General features: G+C 40.8%; 1 protein-coding gene across 3 annotated transcripts in view; it reads right to left on the bottom strand.

The window, feature by feature from the left end:
• Positions 1 to 10,850, bottom strand: part of PRKAA1 (protein kinase AMP-activated catalytic subunit alpha 1) — a 28,431-nt gene extending 17,581 nt beyond the window's left edge. The window contains exons 1-3 of one of the 3 annotated variants that reach the window (XM_052658966.1): positions 10,724 to 10,821; positions 9,382 to 9,513; positions 36 to 177 (exon numbers count right to left, since the gene is read on the bottom strand). Coding sequence is in view for 1 of the 3 variants with exons in the window: in XM_052658964.1 (XP_052514924.1) it covers positions 36 to 177; positions 10,724 to 10,850 (269 nt within the window). In the remaining 2 variants the exon portion in view is untranslated. Of the gene's footprint in view, positions 1 to 35; positions 178 to 9,381; positions 9,514 to 10,723 lie in introns of all 3 variants that reach the window. The other 2 variants (XM_052658965.1, XM_052658964.1) reach the window with 2 other exon arrangements.
• Between the last annotated feature and the right edge of the window lie 5,616 nt (positions 10,851 to 16,466).

The following is a 16,466-nucleotide window of genomic DNA, read 5'->3' as shown; positions in this document are numbered from 1 at the left end:
ATGATATGACTATATTTAATATAATCAGATCTTACAGTTTAATTATATGAGGATGCCTGAAAAGCTTGAGGTTCTGAATTTCTCTTCGGATTTTTCCTACTACATCAAGGCTTCGAATCTTCTGCCGATTCAGTATCTTCACAGCAACTTTATGCCCAGTCAATTCATGTTTGCCAACTGCAGGAGAAATAATGTTAATAAATTAGTGCCAGGTTTGGTTAATAACATATTTAGAACTATTCTAAGAGTAGAAATCTTAGCCTTCTCCAAAAATACTTAAGCAAGTCCAAGTTCCCTCCAATTCTGCCTGATTTACCCCTGAGTGTTTTAGAGTGATTAAGTATGGGCTTCCCCTATGGCTCAGATAGTAAAGAACCGGCCCACAATGTAGGAGACTCAGGCTTAATCCCTGGTTTGGGACGATCCCCTGGAGAAGGGAATGGCTACCCACTCCAGTATTCTTGCCTGGAGAATCCCATGGACAGAGGAGCTTGGCAGATTAGAGTCCATGGGGCTGCAAAGAGTCAGACATGACTGAGTGACTAACACTTTCACTTTCAAGTGGGAAGACACATGAGAAACTACTGGCTGTCGTTTTTTCCGGAAAGGAAAGTTGGACGGCTAAGGCAGACAAAGCAACTTCTTTACTGTTCTCTACCTTTTTATACTTTTAAATTCTCTTAATTTACTTTTCACTTTTTAATCTGTCATACATACAAATTGAGCTTTTCTCTCTCGGTGTGCAGTTCTATGGATTTTAACACGTGGAAATTGGTGTCATCACTGTTACAATCGGTGTCATCACTGTTACAATCAGATACAGAACAGTTTCCACCTTCCAAAAACCTCCCTCATGTTAGACACACTTTTTCTATAAGCCCTTGAACCTTTTAAATTTTGGTTCATGAGCATGTAGTTTCTATTTTTAAAAATAAGAAAAAAATTTAAGTGATTACCTTTCCATTTTGAATGTTATACCCACATAATCAATGATTATAACAGAATTTAGACATTTTTTAATAGTGGCAAAGTCTTTTCTAAGGGTTTAGTGGAGAATTTATATTCCAACAAAATCAAGAAGTAAGCCAAGATGGTATTCAGTAAAGAAGGGGTCCAATATACGAGAAAAAGATGACTCCCAGTAAGTTAATGAAGCAAAGTCCGAAGCAACAGCTTTGCGGAAAGCTCTCTAGTTACTAAACTTTGACTTGAACAAGTTAAATTATTTCAACTTTGTATTCAAAGTAACAATACTACATACTCCATAGGGTGACAATGAAGTAAGGCTTGTAAAGCACTTTCCATCATGCCCAGCACAGTAACTTCTTTATGAAGAAAGGATGACTATTACTATTTAAGGTTATTTATTTTCCATTGCTCCCAAATGTCTCCCCCGTTCCTAGCTAATCAGTCCTAAAGTTTCTGATTAACCCTGTATAGCCAATTTTATCTCAGCTTTTTCATTTGTCCCTTTTATAGTTAGATTCAGTACAATGCCTTTGTCCAGGTCCACAATAAGTACTAAACAATAGCTTCCCTGGCGGCTCAGACATCTGCCTGCAATGCAGGAGACCGGGGTTCAATCCCTGAGTGGGATCAGGAAGATCCCCTGGAGAAGGGAATCGCTACCCACTCTAGTATTGTTGCCTGGAGAATTCCATGGACAGAGGAACCTGGCAGGCTACAGTCCATGGGGTCACAGAGTCAGACACAACTGAGCAACTAACACTTTCATTTATTTTTCAAATAGCTATAATTTCTATGCACCTGGCTTCTATCCCCATAAGCTTCAATCTCACTAACTTGCTCCATCCCCCCTTCCCATCAACACCAGAGATTCCTAGCTTCCAAAGTTCAACCCATTTCCTGACTTTGGTTAATTTTCAACATGATATTGCTAGATGTATATACACATAGTAAGATTTCACTTACTACCCAAAAACTATAGGAACACTTATTGAGTCACAGAAGAGCACAGAGGTAAAAATAGGTTTATCTGACTTAATTTGAAATCAGATTTTTTAAATGATTACTATTTTTAAAAAATATAAATCTAATTGATTTATAATACATAACATAATTAAGGTATACAACTCATTAGTTAATATTCATGACATACCCACTTTGTACCCAAACATACTGTCCCTAACTCTCCCAAGCCTGGAAGACTAACAATACTAGCAACAGTTTACAAGTAACTGAGGTACAGAAGATGAAATAACTTAACCAAGATGAAATAACTTGCCCAAAGTTACATAGCTAGTGACTGACAAAACAAAAATAGGAATCCATGTCTGTCTCAAAAACTTGTCCTTTTTCCAAAAACAGTAAATGAAATGTGAATATTTTTTTAAAAGATAATCTTCAAAAGAATAGCCACCAGGGAAGCTACTGTTTAGTACTTATATATAATAATACTAAATAAATATCCTTTTAATAAAAGATAAATAGGAGTTGAACATGTAAGTAGAACCCTTGGTTCACAGTCTTATAATTTTGAAAAGAATAACAGATTGAATTCTCCAAACTAGTAAGACTTACTCTAAAACTTCATTCATTTATTTAAGAAATAGTTATTGAGTACCTGCACCCACTATGTGCCAGGCACTTGCTACTATGACCTTTCTCCTGTATGGGAAAATAAATCCACTCTAATAGGCTTTCCAGGTGGCCAGAGGTTAAAAAAAAAATCTGTTAATGCAGGAGACGCAAGTTCAATCCCTGGGTTGGGAAGATCCCCTGAAGTAGAAAACCGGCAACCCACTCCAGTATTCTTGCCTGGAAAATCCCTTGGACAGAGGAGCCTGACAGGATACAGTCCATGGGGTCACAAAGAATTGGACACCACTGAGCAACTAAGAGTACATGCAGTAAAAACCTGCTTCTTAGCAATTTCAATGTTTTATAACAAGATGCCAAAAAAGACATTTTATTCATTCTATTAAATCTGTTTAAAAGTTACTCAAAAATCTACAACTGATCCTTGAACAACTCGGGTTTGAACCGAAAGAGTCCACTAATACTAGAATTTTTTTCAGCATATAAACATTTAACCCCCTTATCCCCAGATGTAGAACCCGAGGGTATGGAGGGCCCACTGTACTATGTCACTTAATAAAAGGGACTTGAGCATCTGGGCCTTTTGGTATCCTCTGGGGCTCCTAGAAACAACCCCTTAAGTATTCTGAGGGGTGACTGCATCATAAAACAGAAATGAAGAGCGTAAAACTAAGCACATAGGGAATTCCCCGATCCAGTTGCTAGGACTCAGGGCTTTCACTGCTGGGCCCAGGTTTGATCCCTGGTCGGGGAATTAAGATCCTGCAAGCAATGCACTGCAGCCAAATAAATAAATAAAAGCACATAAAACATAATGCAAGTGTACTGGGTTGAAGAGTGTCCCTTCTTCCCCACAAATTCACGTGTGCCATCACCACAGAATGGGATCTTATTTGAAACCAGGGTTTTGGGGGGTATAGTTAGTTAAGGATCTCAGGATAAAATCATCCTAGATTTAGGGTGGGCTCTATATCTAATGACTGGTGTCCTTATAAGAAAAGGAGAGAACACAGGCACGCACGCACAGAGGTGACCGCGTGAAGACAGGCAGAAACTGCAGTTTGCTTCTACAAGCCAAGGAACACCAGGAGTCCCCAGAGGCTGGAAGAGGAAGAAACAGATTCTCCCCTAAAGCCTCCAGAGGGACTCTACTAAACCCTTGCTTTCAGGACTTCTGGCCTCCAGAACTCCGAAATGACTTGTTGTTTTTAAGTCACCCAGCTTTGTGGTACTGTTACCGCAGCCCTAAGAAACTGACAGGCTTATGACGTGTGCTCTGCTGTATTTAGTCGCTCAGTCATGCCCGACTCTTTGCAACCCCAGGGACTGTAGCTCACCAGGCTCCTCTGTCCATGGGGATTCTCTAGGCAAGAACACTGGAGTGGGTTGCTATTTCCTCCTCTAAGGGATCTTCTCAACCCAGGGATCAAACCTGCATTCCCTCAGTCTCCTGCATTTCAGGCAGATTCTCTACCACTGAGCCACGTGGGAAGCCCTAGGTTTATGACAGTCACATCAAAATCAACAAGTTAACAAAAGTAATCTTTTTTGAAAACAGATTTTTCTGAACTGCACTACATGTGTCCAAGCATTCTTAAATGGAACACATGATGACAGGGAACCACAGGGACATCATGGAGTTACTTCTCTAGATAACACTTCTTGCTTCCAGGCTATTATGTGCCAGATCCTAGGGTTTTCTGCTTTTTGAAGTTGTGTTTCATCCTTCACGGTGTATCAGCAGTCAATTCACAGCCTCTTCTCCAATGTTCTAATTTCAGGAATTCTAATTTTCTTTTTTTTTTTTTTTTAATGTTTAAGGTGGAATTTTTATTAGAGATTTGCCATAGTTTTTGTTTTATTATCTTTTTTATTATTTATATTTTCTTTATTTTTACTTTATTTTACTTTACAATACTATATTGGTTTTGCCATACATTGACATGAATCCACCACGGGTATACATGAGTTTCCAAACATGAACCCCCCTCCCACCTCCCACCCTATATCATCTCTCTGGATCATCCCCATGCACCAGCCCCAAGCATCCTGTATCCTGCATCAAACATAGACTGGCAATTCATTTCTTACATGATAGTATACATGTTTCAAGAGAATTCTAATTTTCAATGGGCTAGAAAAATCATGAAACTAAAATTATTAGAATAAATTTTCTAAAGTATGCTTTACAAAACACTAGGACTGGAGACTCTTCATGGGAAAAGATTTCACCATCAAGTGGTCTTGGAAAGGATGTCTCCTCTCCTTTTTAGAAACTTATTATGCATATTAACACAGTAACACTGATAGAGCCCTACTGGAAAGAAAACCACCAAGTGTTTAATCTGGTATTTCCCAGTCTTAACTGGATACAGGTTTTTTCCTCCAAGGTTTGAAAACAATGTCCCAACACTGAGAAAGATAAGAGTGAAAAAGTTGGCTTAAAGTTCAACATTCAGAAAAGTAAGATCATGGCATCTGGTCCCATCACTACATGGCAAATAAATGGGGAAATAGTGGAAACAGTGTCAGATTTTATTTTGGGGGGGCTCCAAAATCACTGCAGATGGTGATTGCAGCCATGAAATTAAAAGATGCTTACTCCCTAGAAGGAAAGTTATGACCAACCTAGACAGCATATTAAAAAGCAGAGACATTACTTTGTCAACAAAGGTCCATCTAGTCAAGGCTATGGTTTTTCCTGTGGTCATGTATGGATGTGACAGTTGGACTGTAAAGAAAGCTGAGCACCGAAGAACTGATGCTTTCGAACTATGGTGTTGGAGAAGATCTTCAGAGTCCCTTGGACTGCAAGGAGATCCAACCAGTCCATTCTAAAGGAGATCAGTCCTGGGTGTTCATTGGAAGGACTGATGCTGAAGCTGAAACTCCAATACTTTGGCCATCTGATGCGAAGAGCTCACACACTGGAAAAGACCCTGATGCTGAAAAAGACTGAGGGCAGGAGGAGAAGGGGACAACAGAGGATAAGATGGTTGGATGACATCACCGACTCAATGGACATGAGTTTGGGTAAACTCTGGGAGTTGGTGATGGACAGGGAGGCCTGGCATGCTACAGTCCATGGGGTCACAAAGAGTCAGACACGACTAAGCAACTGAACTGAACTGAACATTGAGGACTCCAAATATTTTCTTTTTAAGAGAAGGCAGTATCTCCTTTTTTTTTTTTTCCCCTTTTCTTCCCAGCAAAATCTTGCTAATTTTCCAGCAGTCATATGATTAATATGTTATGTTTTCCTTACTTATAGGAACAACAATATATGCCTTGACCCCACTGCCAACATAGTTCAGTATTAGAATTTCAATAGCATAATACTTTTGAAAATATAGTTATTTTTTTATAGCTTAGGAAACACAAGATCACATTTGAGCCTCACAATAAACCTATGATGCAGGTAGTATGAGGCTCTGACAGATTAACTCACTGAAGTAAAGTTATTAAGTGATCAAGACAGAACAGTTCTTCTAGTTAGAAGAATTCCAAGTCTGGGACCTATCCACTATACACCACCATCAGTGTGCACTGTGAAGGGAAAGAAGCCTTGACAACAATATCAAAATCTGAACTGTTTCCTCAAAACTAGGCTAAAGATTCTCCAGTGACTAAACTCAGTTGCAGCCAAATTAACTGCAGCTCCATAAGTCAATCAGTGCAGTACATGGACTTTGTCAAGGATATGCACTACTGAAATATTTCTCCCTTGGTCCAAAGCTCAAAACTTTACTCTTCAGACGTCACTGTTTTACAGTAATACCAAGCTGTGGCTTTTGGGTGAAATGGAAGACAGGTATTTCTGCCATGGAAGACCTGAGTCACTCATAGCAAAGGTTACCACAATTCACAATATCTCCCTCACAACAACAGCAACAGATGAGTCAACTAAACATTAGCTAACAACCTGTTACTGCTTTCTAAAAGGAACTCTGTCTAACTGTAGAACTCTGTAACACATGTTCTTCTAATCAGATATGTAATCCTGAAGTAAAGGAAGATCATACTTTGAAAGAGAGAATTTTAAACACTGATAAAGAGTTGCCACAAAGATAGAAATGTTTACTAAAGATATTCTAATCACCCAACCATTTCATTTTCACTCTAAAATTGAAAAAACGAAACAAAAACAAACCAAAAAAAAAAACCTCACTGCTAAAAGTATCAGGGAAATAACTGAATTCTGGTTGGAGAGGGATGAATTTTAAAAGCTATAGGTGGAAATTTGAGAAAGGTACCTTTTCTTAACAAAACATTTCGGGTGTCCCAAAAGGCAAAGCAAATACCCATGTTCCACCCAATAGCCACTTAAGCAATAAAACCTTACAGATGCAACTGAAGCCCAGTCTGACTCCTCCCAGATTCCTTCCTCCTTTCCTTCTCCCTAGAGGTTACCACTATCTTGAATGTGGTTTGTCTTTCCCACATATATGTTGAATCCATAAATGATATAGTAACAATTTTCCATATGTTTATTTTCACAAACTTAATTTTATATATTCTTTTGAATTCATCATAATGAATTCATGCAGATTCAAAAACATAAAAAGATATACCGTGACATGTCCTCCTACAACCTAGTTCCCCTCCTCTGAACATGTGTAATGTTCAGTTTCTACTGTAACACAGTTTCATGTGTATCTTTAAAGAAACACTGTATACAGATGCACAGTTACACTTAGATATTTTAATCTGCCCCTGCTTTTTATACACAAATGGTAGGTATGCTATACACTTTGTTGATTATCTTTATTTTTTTCCTCTCTTAAAAATACACCTTGGAAATTGTTCCCTATATTATATAAAGTCTTGCTTTTTTTTTTTTCTCAATGTTTGCAAGGTATATACCACTGTATGGGTAAACCATAATTTAACTATTGTCCTACTAGCAAGGTTACTACTTCCAATCTTTTATATTGACAAACAATGTGGCAATGAATAACTCATTATTCCATATACCTATAGGATAAATTCCGGTTTAGTTTTATAAATACTGTCATATAGAGGTGGTACCAATTTGTACTCCAGTCAGCAATGTATGAGTCTTTTTTCATGTTTTAAAATTTCATATGAATAACAACTTCTTCTGTTTTTGTGGCCTAAACTTACATACTTGAGATTCACCCATGCTGGTATATATAGCTCTAATTCATATCTAGACTCTTTTACTTAAAAGTTTTTAAATAACTTATGTGATTCAGTCAAAGAGAAGTCACCTATTTACCTAAACTTTCAGTTTCATGTATAAAATACTCATCAACTTAATAAACAGATTATATGTATAAAAACTCATTTGGCAAAGATTACCCACCCTACTGAAGAAGTATCTTCTCTTAGAAAATGAGCAAAAACTTCCATTTATATTTACTGCAATAATAACTCTATTCATCCATGCTTTTATAAATGTTCTTGCTGAGAGGAGAGGGGAGTAGACCCACAAGGGAGTGGAGACCAACCCCTTGACAATCAAGGGGGTGGAAAAAAGGTATCTTGGAAACAATAATTCCAGCACAATTCCAAACTAACCCTAGTTGTCTAAAGTTTCGCCTCAAAATGTTCCCATTAAATTACCAAAGGATTTTTTAAACCTTAACAAGAACCAAAATAATGCCTATGAATCTGCAGTCCTCCCCATCCCCTCAATAAGTTTCCTATAAGATAGAAATATCATATTGGGAATGATATCACATCTTCTATTAGACTTTCTTTCTATGTTAAATTTACCAGTGTGTATGACTAAAAAGCTGTATCTCCTCCAAACTGCCTCCTTTGAAATATGTGGCTAATCATATAATTTTAAGAATTCCGGTCAAATTCTTGGCTTCCGTAAGTTAACATGTCACCACTATAGTGGCTATTTCTGCATGCCCACCAAGCGTCTAGGTCCCCCTTTCTCTCTTCCAAAAAAAAACCCGTTTCTGTGCAGGTGTCTACCCTATCTCCCCATACTATTCAAGTACTTCAGAAGATGCCCTCCCACCCATACATCGGAGAGGGGGCGCTCTTCCTTCAAGGGTAATGCCATCTGCCCTATAGGAACACAAGCCTAAGCCAATTAGCACATAATAAACCTGGCCAGACTGACGGACTAAGCCAGTAAGACTTGCGGGCGCTGCTGGGGCTTCCTCGCCCTGGACACAGAACCAGAAAAGACGTTCTTGGCTGGGCTGTGTTGAATTTTCTGTTACTTGGGGGCAGGAAGCATTTCAACTGTTTAACAGCTTTAAAAAGGCTGTGATTGAAGACTTTGACCACCATCAGTTAATGTATTTATGAACAAAGGAACCCGATCCCTGAAACCTATGATCCTCTGACTAACACTGGCCTTTCTATATTTGGAGAGATGGTTGACTCTGACAGCCTGTGTTATTTCAAGAGAGGCAGGTGTGGAGGAGTGAAGGTTAAGAAATAGCAGTCACTGGAGGGATTCATGTCACTGCCACATCACAGATCAAACCCAGGAAATGAGGAATATCCTCTGGCTTTCCTATCTACCATCTACCTTGCCAAAAGCCACCTAGCACATAAGAACGTGAGACCTGACTCTACTCAGGTCTGAATTAGGAGAACAAGGAGAACAACAGAACTCTGGGTGGAGTGAAGGCAACAAAGCTGTCATTACTATTTGGGGGGCAATAGTGAATATTTCAGTATTTATAAACTGAAAGCAGTCTGTAATGGCTAACAAGTAAAGAAACAACATCATCAAAAGTAAGTAACTTCAAAAGCACAGAAACATCTTACTGGCCCCCAAAACAAACCCACCCTAATAGCTGTAATTACCCTATTCTGGCATTTGCTTCTTACTTTCTTACATTGTTGGCCTTGCTGATTTTCTTAGGAAGGTTTAGGCAGTTGCTTCCCTGTGGGCTATACAGCAATTTTCCAGTTCTATGACTCAGAAAGAGCAAGAGAAGGAAGGGCTCTCCTCTTCCATCCCTAGATAAAATCAGAAAATGTTTATTTAGCTCTGATAGAGCAAGGCTCGGTTAGTTAATTCACTGTACAGACTTTCACAAACTATTTTCTCTTTCAAATATTTACCAAGAGCTTATTATATGCAAGTCACAGGCTATTCTTTATTCAAAGCCAATGCATAATAATTTTTATCAGTTCCATACTTCCTTCCTCTACATTCCTAATAGCAGAATCAACTATTTCAAAGAAAAAAATATTTATGCCTCACAAAATTTGCAATTAAACGCTTTGTGCCAGAATTGGTGACTTGAAGGGCAAGTTTGTTATTTCCAGAATACTGTACTGAAAAACAAGAAAAAGCGATTCCACTTTTCTTCAAAAAAGAAAAAAAAAATTCAAATGATGAACATTAAACTATTCATTAAAATATAAATATCTTGTGAAAATAAACGGAAGCAAATTGCATCAATGAATAAACACTATCCGGAGGAAAAATCTGCCTACTGGGTTTGGTAATTAAGAAACACTGAGGACACCGGGTGTGCATTCAGACCATAAACCATAGATCGCAAATACATATAGGACCAATTTATAATCATTAACCGCTCCGAAAAAAAAATCAGTGATCCTTTCCGACGAGACGGCCTTTTTTTTTTTTTTTTTCCAATAAATTTTGTAAACTACCTCCAAAGCAACCTTACTTCGGGGGGTACACATTTCACACCTGTCAGCCAGCTAGGGCAGCCAACAGTCTCCTAAAGAGGACGGAAAAACGGACAGTGCCGAGGACGGCCAGGGAAGCGATGGGCTGGCCCTGATCCGAGGGACCACAGCCGGGTCGAATAGGAGGCCGCCTTCTCCTGGGTTCCCGGCCGAGACCCCAGCGCCCGCACCCAGCAAAAGGAGCACTCAGCGCTGCCCGCCGACGGTCGGGCCTGGGAAAGTTAGCACCTCCGCATCCCCGCCCCTCTCACGTACAAGCCCCTCCAGCCGCCGCACCGTCGCCATGGCGACCAGTCCCCACCTCACCCCCACCCGCCGTGGGCAGGGGGCGGGGGGCTGAGCCGCAGTCCCGCGGCGGCCTCGGGTTCTGCTCGCGCCAGAGCAGGACAGGGGCTGCGGAGCCCGGGAGACCAGGAACGCAAGGGGCGGGGGAGGATGAAGAGGTGCGAAAGGCGGAAATCTCCTGGATCCTGGGCGGGGGGCCGAGCCTTGCCCCGGGGGTCCTCACCCTTCACTTTGCCGAAGGTCCCGACCCCCAGCGTATCCCCTAGGATGTAGTGACCGATCTTCACCCGCCCGTCGTGTTTCTGCTTCTCGGCTGTCGCCATCTTTCTCCAGGAACTGAGTCTGCGCATGGCGCCGCGGGAGGGGGCGGAGGGGGCGGGCAGGGCCGCGCCGGGGGCGGGCGGGGAGGGGGTGGGGACGCGGGAGGGGAGCCGCGCCGCCGAGCCGCCGCCCTGCACCGCCCGCCGGGTCCCAGCCGCCGGCCGTCGGGCGCAGACGCTCCCCCTGGCGGGACTGGCGGGGGTCGCTGGGAGGGCCACCGGTACCCCTCTCCTCGCTCTGCCTCCGCGTGGCCAGGGGCGCCCGCCCACCTGCGCGCGGGAGGGGGTTTCCTGGATTGCTGAGTAGGGCCGGAGCCCCTCGGCTCCTTTCCTCTGGCGAAGTCTACGCACACAGTAGGCTCCCCTAGTTATTACTCCGGACTCGTGGGGACCGCTCTCTCGACTCCAAGAGGGAAGATGGGCTTGCCTGGGTAAGGCAGATAATGTGGCTTGTTACTAGTACAGCGTGAATTTAAATATGGCTAGAGACACCACCTTGCCAGTATTTTCTAACCTTTTCATTTTTCCGCTTCGGATCGGAATCTAGCTAGACGCCATTGGGAGTTGTCACTTGTATCTTTGACGAAGTTTCCTTTTTCTCCACCCCCCTTCCCCACCCCCACCCCCCCAACACGCGCTGCTCTTTTCTGAGCCAGAAAGCTGCTATAGAGCACCTCGACAGCTCCTATAGCGCTGTCGGTCTTTCCTCCTGCTGAATACCCTCCTGAAACATCCCCACAACAAGCTCCGTTGCGAGGAGCGGGTTGGGGTAAAGGGTGAATGGGTGTGTGTTGGGGAAGCAGGACATTATCCAGACATTGGATGTACAGGAGTTGGTATTTTTAGATAGTCAGTAAAATGTAGACTTTGAACTGAAAACAAGGCTTACAGTTGCATCAACCAAATCAATCGACAAATATTTATTGTACTTTCAGTGAGTAAAAGTCTGTACAAATGGGTTCATGGCATATCACAGGGGGAGTAGAGAAAGTATGCTTATTTGCAGTAGGATTTTAAGGGTGTTACCCAATTATATTCCTGCATCATGGGCAAAATTAAATGGGCAAACAAACCAATTTATGTGATCTCAGTTTTGCAGTGTCATAGCATTTGGACAGGTATCCAATGGGCAAAGAGTTGGCCTCTTCATGAAAATCATGTAAAAAAAATAATAAAAATGGTATTTTTCCTTCCCAATGAAAGTTACTCAACTGTTCTGGTTTTTATATATTTGATGAAATCAAGGTAATGTGCATTAAGCAAAGCTTTGTTCCAAGCAAGGTACTGCAGAGGAGGCAAAAAAGCCTTTGAGCTTAGAATTACATCACATAATCAGAAGACATTAACAACTAATCTTGGATAAGTCAGTTCCTACTGTAGTATTGACTGCAGTATAATTTGAAGAGCCAAAAAGTTAAGAAATCTTTCATTACTGACATACTGGGAGGGAAGCATAGGTTATTGTTGTAATGTTTCCTCTCTCCTTTCTTCATCTTTATCTGTTTGAATTTTGAGTTTCTGCAGCTCTGGCTTTTGTGGTCTCTACAAAACAGAAATAGCACTCTGGATTCTCTTAGAAAAAAACTAAAACAAACAAAAAAAGCCCCTTTAACCCACCCCCAATAAATTACTTTAAATTTGAGTCTTGTCTAGAAGTTAGCCCAGCAAGGTTCTGTGATTTCTTTTAATCTGAAAGGAAAAAAAATTGCAAGGTACCTCAGCCCTGTACCAGGCCAGTTAAGCCACAGAGCATCATCCAGCAAGGGAGCAGTCTGAAGCTGCATTTTGCAAACCTGTTACTACTGTCTTCATAAAACTGTCAGTTCAATTTTTAGCAGAAACAGTTCATTTTTTTGAACTGTTCATTTTAAATGAACTGTTATTTTAGATTATGATTCTATTTAATACATATTCATTAAATGCCATTAATCACTTAAAGGTATTGTTAGGTAAATAAAACTTACAATCATAGATCAAAGAATTGAATAGGAACTTAGAACTCATCCACTCTCCCACAGTCTTTTTAAGCAGCTTTTCTTGATGGCTTTTTCCCCCCTTATCTAAGTTAAAAACCAAATTAAGTCAGCAGTTTCTAAGAAAGCAAATAATAAACTTCCTTTATTCCCTTGGTTTTTCTGTCTCCTTCAGTCCTTTTTAAAAGTTTTTGTCACATTTCCTTCCACCTAGACACTGGGTAGACACAAAATGAAAAGTCATGGTCCCTACTCTGGACTCTATCCTCCCAACCTCACAATAAATAATATTCACAAGCTCATCTTTCTTCCAGGGTGGAAGTAAAGATAAGGTAAACTGGGACTTATGCCCAGCTTCCAGACCCATCAATTGTACCCCTATCTCAACAAAGTATATTTTAATATAAGTGGGCAGGAGTGACTTTGTAGAAGAAACCTAGAATCCAGCCTAGTTTAAGAGGAGGGGAGAAGTAAATTGTTTTCAAACTTCAGTTCATCCACTTCTATTAATGCAAATAAATTACAGTAGATTTCAGCAATGATGAAGACAATCTGTGGTGAACAACTGTGGTGGAGAATCTTGGGTCTCATGGGAAAACTCACTAGTTGTCAGATGTTTCCTCTTTAGTCCTTCAGATTCTAAGGGAGCTGTGTATCCTCCTAGTCTTTTCTTCTTAAGGCCATTACAGTGTTCAGTTCAGTTCAGTCATTCAGTTGTATCTGACTCTTTGCCACCCCATTGACTGCAGCATGCCAGGCTTCCCTGTCCATCACCAAGTCCTGGAGCCTGCTCAAACTCATGTCTATCACGTTGGTGATGCCATCCAACCATCTCATCCTCTGTCATTCCCTTCTCCTCCCACCTTCAATCTTTACCAGCATCAGGGTCTTTTCAAATGAGTTGGTTCTTAACATAAGGTGGCCAAAGTATTGGAGTTTCAGCTTCAGCATCAGTCCTTCCAATGAATATTCAGGACTCATTTCCTTTAGGATGGATCTCCTTGCAGTCCAGGGGACTCTCAAGAGTCTTCTCCAACACCACAGTTCAAAAGCATTAATTCTTCGGCGCTCAGCTTTATAGTCCAACTCACATCCATACATGACCACTGGAAAAACCATAGCTTTGACTAGACAGACCTTTGTTGGCAAACTGATGTCTCTGCTTTTTAATATGCTATCTAGGTTTGTCATAGCTTTTCTTCCAAGGAGCAAGCATCTTTTAATTTCATGACTACAGTCACCATCTGCAGTGATTTTGGAGCCCCCCAAAATAAAGTCTGTCACTGTTTCCATTGTTTACCCATCTATTTGCCATGAAGTGATAGGACCAAATGCTATGCTCTTAGTTTTCTGAATGTTGAGTTTTAAGCCAACTTTTCCATTCTCCTCTTTCACTTTCATCAAGAGGCTCTTTACTTCTTCGCTTTCTGCCATAAGGGTGGTGTCATCTGCATATCTGAGGTTATTGATATTTCTCCCGGCAATCTTGATTCCAGCTTGTGCTTCATTCAGCCTGGCATTTAGCATGATGTAATCTGCGTATAAGTTAAATAAACAGGGTGACAATCTACAGCCTTGATGTACTCCTTTCCTGATTTGGAACCAGTCTGTTGTTCCATGTCCAGTTCTAACTGTTGCTTCTTGACCTACATACAGATTACTCAGGAGACAGGTATAATGGTCTGATATTCCCATCTCTAAGAATTTTCCACAATTTGTTGTGATCCATGCAAAAGCTTTGGCATAGTCAGAAATGCAAAAGTAGATGGTTTTCTGGAACTCTTTTGCTTTTTCGATGATCCAGCGGATGTTGGCAATTTGATCTCTGGTTCTTTTGCCTTTTCTAAAACCAGCTTGAACATCTGGAAGTTCATAGTTCACGTACTGTTGAAGCCTGACTTGGAGAATTTTTAGCATTACTTTGCTAGCATGTGAGATGAGTGCAATTGTGTGGTAGTTTGAACATTCCTTGGCATTGCCTTTCTTTGGAATTGGAATGAAAACTGACCTTTTCCAGTCCTGTGGCCACTGCTGAGTTTTCCAAATTTGCTGGCATACTGAATGCAGCACTTTCACAGCATCATCTTTTAGGATTTGAAATAGCTCAACTGGAATTCATCACCTCCACTAGCTTTGTTCATAGTGATGCTTCCTAAGGCCCACTTGACTTCTCATTCCAGGATGTCTGGCTCTAGGTGAGTGATCACACCATCATCGTTATCTGGGTCATGAAGATCTTTTTTGGATAGTTCTTCTGTGTATTCTTTCCACCTCTTCTTAATACATTTTACACTATACTGTCAGAGAGATAGTACTCTTCCTTAGTGTCTATCTGTATACATGGTGGCCAGAACTAAAAATTTTAAGTACTGTGCTAGTAATGCAGCCTAATATTTCCTTAGTTGCAGTTACATTGTAACTAATATTCATTATTTGTTAAACAACAACTATGTATTAGGCAAATTGACTCTGAGGACTCAGAAAACAAAGGAACCTACAGTACTGCTTTTAACATGGCCAAGCAGTGTGATAGGTGCTATAATTATATACGTGTGTATATATACACACACACACACACACACACACACACATACACACATATATATATACACACATATATATGGTCCTAAAATGGCTTCGTGAGAGGACATTATAACCTTTATCTGTGGAGGTTCAGTCTTTTGAACTTGAATATATTTAGAGAAGTAGTAAGAGGTGGTACTCTGTACTCAAAAAAAAGGATGGCATGGGGATGAAGGAACTTGGAGAAGGCAACCCTGGTGGGAGAAAGGATATGCAAAATCACAGAGGGAAGGAAACCTTAGACTTTTTAGAGAAGAAAAATGTTTACAGGGGACAAAATCTGGATTGATAGAGGGAATGGCTAAAAGGAATGAGAAACAGGACAGAATCCTGAGGGACTGTGCTTCTCAGTGTCACCATTTTCTTACAGACAGTGGTGAGCCAAGGGCAGATGTGACGCAGATGCATCTTATTTATTTTTGGCTGCACAGCGTGCCATTCAGGGTCTTAGTTCTCCTGCCGCCTGCAACGGAAGCAGAGTCCCAACCACTGGACCACCAGGAGTCTCAATGTAGGTGCATTTGAGAAATAAATACCTTCTTTACCAAAGGAATTGATAGCTTTGGGTGCCTTTGGGAAGGCAAACTGGGTGACTTAGAGTCAGGTGCAAACTTTGCCCTATGTACTCTTGTATAATGTTTTGGCTTTAAACTTCAAGCATGTATTAGAGTCAGAAAAAAAATCAACTGTTAGAAAAAAAAAACGTTTTTGACTCTGACATTAGTACGGAGGATAGATTGCAGAAGAGCAAGACGGAAGTGTGGTAGAACAAGAGACTTGCAATCATCTAGTGAAGAAATGATGACACAGGCACCACATATGTAAAGGAAAAACTCAAGACCTATTTAGATATGAAATCAGCAAGATACAGAGAGCCCACACTAACCTCCCAGGTTTCTGTAGAGGTTTGCAGGAGGGTGGGGACTGGAGGTTCAACAGAAATAATAAATTCTATGACATCAAGGCATCTGAGAGACAGTCACAAAAGGTATCCAGAAATACACTAGTAATACAGGTCCACTAGCCCAAAGAAAGGTCAGTCTAGAGATACAGATTGGATGTCCTCATCAAACAAACGGCATAGTAGGGC

This window comes from Budorcas taxicolor, chromosome 20 (assembly GCF_023091745.1).
Source record: "Budorcas taxicolor isolate Tak-1 chromosome 20, Takin1.1, whole genome shotgun sequence".
Taxonomy (NCBI): domain Eukaryota; kingdom Metazoa; phylum Chordata; class Mammalia; order Artiodactyla; family Bovidae; genus Budorcas; species Budorcas taxicolor.
This window is presented reverse-complemented; position numbering and strand designations above follow the sequence as displayed.